A 2,131-nucleotide genomic window follows, 5' to 3' on the forward strand; every position below is an offset into this window, starting at 1 on the left:
TGTGTAGCTCTGGCTGTCCTGGAACTCACTCTGTAGACCAGGCTGGCCTCGAACTCAGAAATCCGCCTGCCTCTGCCTCCCAAGTGCTGGGATTAAAGACGTGCGCCATCACCGCTCGGCTCATATTGAGTACTCTTATTTCATCCGGGCTGATAGGGTATTAGCTTGCAGTAGCTGAGAAACTGAGCAGACGCCATGCAGAGATGGGTTAGGATGTATGACCTAGTCTGTGTGACTCCAGGATGACCTGGTCATCACATTGGGATTCCTTTAACCACTGAATGTGAAGTGATTTTGGAGTTGTTATACTTTATGTACCTGACTCTCAGTCTGCCAGTTGTTCAAATTTGAATTACATATTTAGTATCTCTGGTCCAACCATATATGTAACAGCAGAAATATTTATTACTTGTGTTGAAGATTAAGTTGATATATGTAAAATGCTTAAATTGCCATGTGCCTAGTAAACAATTTTGAAATACCAGTTATTACCAAATTTGGTAAGTGGTATTTTTGGAAATGATATGTTTTGGGAAATGACAGATTCTTGTTAACCCACGTGCCTTTTGCTTTTCAGTAATCACAGCGGTCAGCTTGCCTAACGGAACGGTAAGAAAGAATTTTCACATAGAAAACTAGGTTGGTTAATGGTTTAAGGTTATCCTGCATTTTGAGGTCAGAAACACACCCAGAAACTATCAATTTCGCCCTAAACACCTCCAGTGAATTCCTAGTAATGAAAGTAAACACTTATCTTAAAGGCCTCGGATTTCAGAGGGAAGCACTTATTCATTTTTTTACCGAATGTAAATAAGGTGTAACAATGTGCTAAGTAACCAGGAATGCAGCGCCACAGAAGCCTCGTGTGCGCAGGCGCAGCTGGCTCTCCCCCAGTCTCCGACTGGCGCGTGACAGCCGTGCGGTTTACCCTACTTCCAAAGTGGTTTCACTGCGCACGCGCGAAGCCCACTGCGCGCGCCCGCGCGCCCCTCCCCATGGAGAGCGTGCGCGTGCGCGCGGCTCACCTTTCGGCCTAGGGCGCGCGCCCTGGAAAATTCCACTCGCCAGCGCGCTCCGCCCTCTGCGCCTTTTCTCCGGCTCGGTGATCTGCGGCTAGACTCGCATCCCGGCGGCCTTTGCGCGAGCAAAATGGCAGCCCCCGTACCTCGGGGCTTGTCCTCCTTATCCAGGACCTTGGGATGGTGGTCTCGGCAGGTGGGTAGGAATGAAGCGAATGAAATTTGGGGGACAGAAAGAGGAGGATAGAGTAGAGGGGAGTAATCATCCCGTGGCCGTTGCTGAGTTTGGACCATACGAGTCAGACTTCATCTGGGGAAGAATTTGAGGTGTATGTGATCTCCCCCCACCCCCAAGTCTCTCTAGACAGCCTAGACGAGGCCGAGACTTAAGTTTCCTGGCATTAAGCTTCTCTACATTAATTCTAGTCTTTGGCGAGAAGATGTTAAAAGGAAAGTAATGGCTTGGAAGATGAACCAGCCTCTTTTACATTCTTAAAAAAAAAAAAATTGGAAAGGATAGGGGTTTTGTCTTATTCTGGAGGGAAAAGGTCACCTGGCGTCGTAAAAGTTTATTGGTCAGGAGCTAGAAACTATTTGCTTCTGTAAAAGCAAAACAGAAGAGTGGGGGAAATGCCCGGGAGATCTTGTTTAATGCTTTAGTAATAGCATTCCACTCTTTGCAGAAATGGGTTAATAAGTAAGGTTTACTATTAAACTAAAAGTACTTTGACACTAGGCCCTTTGCTTTAATCATCTCTGCATACAGTAGTACTGCAGAATGTATTAAAGGAAAGTTTTTACTGTTGTCTGATGTTAATACAGGTTATTAATTGGCTTGTGGTAAAAGCCATCCGTAGGTGTTTAAAAAGTAATATCGTTTCTCCATAATAGTCATTTCAAAACTCCTAAAGCTCCCAGCACTTGGGAGGCAGAGGCAGGTGGATTTCTGAGTTCAAGGCCAGCCTGGTCTACAAAGTGAGTTCCAGGTCAGCCCGGGCTATACAGAGAAACCCTGTCTTAAAAAAACCAAAAAAAAGCCGGGCGTGGTGGCGCACGCCTTTAATCCCAGCACTTGGGAGGCAGAGGCAGGTGGATTTCTGAGTTCGAGGCCA

At 46.4% G+C, this 2,131-nt stretch overlaps 1 protein-coding gene across 1 annotated transcript in view; it reads left to right on the forward strand.

The window, feature by feature from the left end:
* The first annotated feature begins 1,079 nt into the window (after positions 1–1,079).
* The window catches only part of Mrpl45 (mitochondrial ribosomal protein L45), a 14,577-nt gene continuing 13,525 nt past the window's right edge, over positions 1,080–2,131 (forward strand). The window contains exon 1 of the mRNA XM_029546137.1: positions 1,080–1,255. Coding sequence (XP_029401997.1) covers positions 1,150–1,255 — 106 coding nt within the window. The 5' untranslated portion in view covers positions 1,080–1,149. The remainder of the gene's footprint in view (positions 1,256–2,131) is intronic.

The sequence above is a fragment of the Mus pahari genome, chromosome 14, assembly GCF_900095145.1.
Source record: "Mus pahari chromosome 14, PAHARI_EIJ_v1.1, whole genome shotgun sequence".
Lineage (NCBI taxonomy): Eukaryota > Metazoa > Chordata > Mammalia > Rodentia > Muridae > Mus > Mus pahari.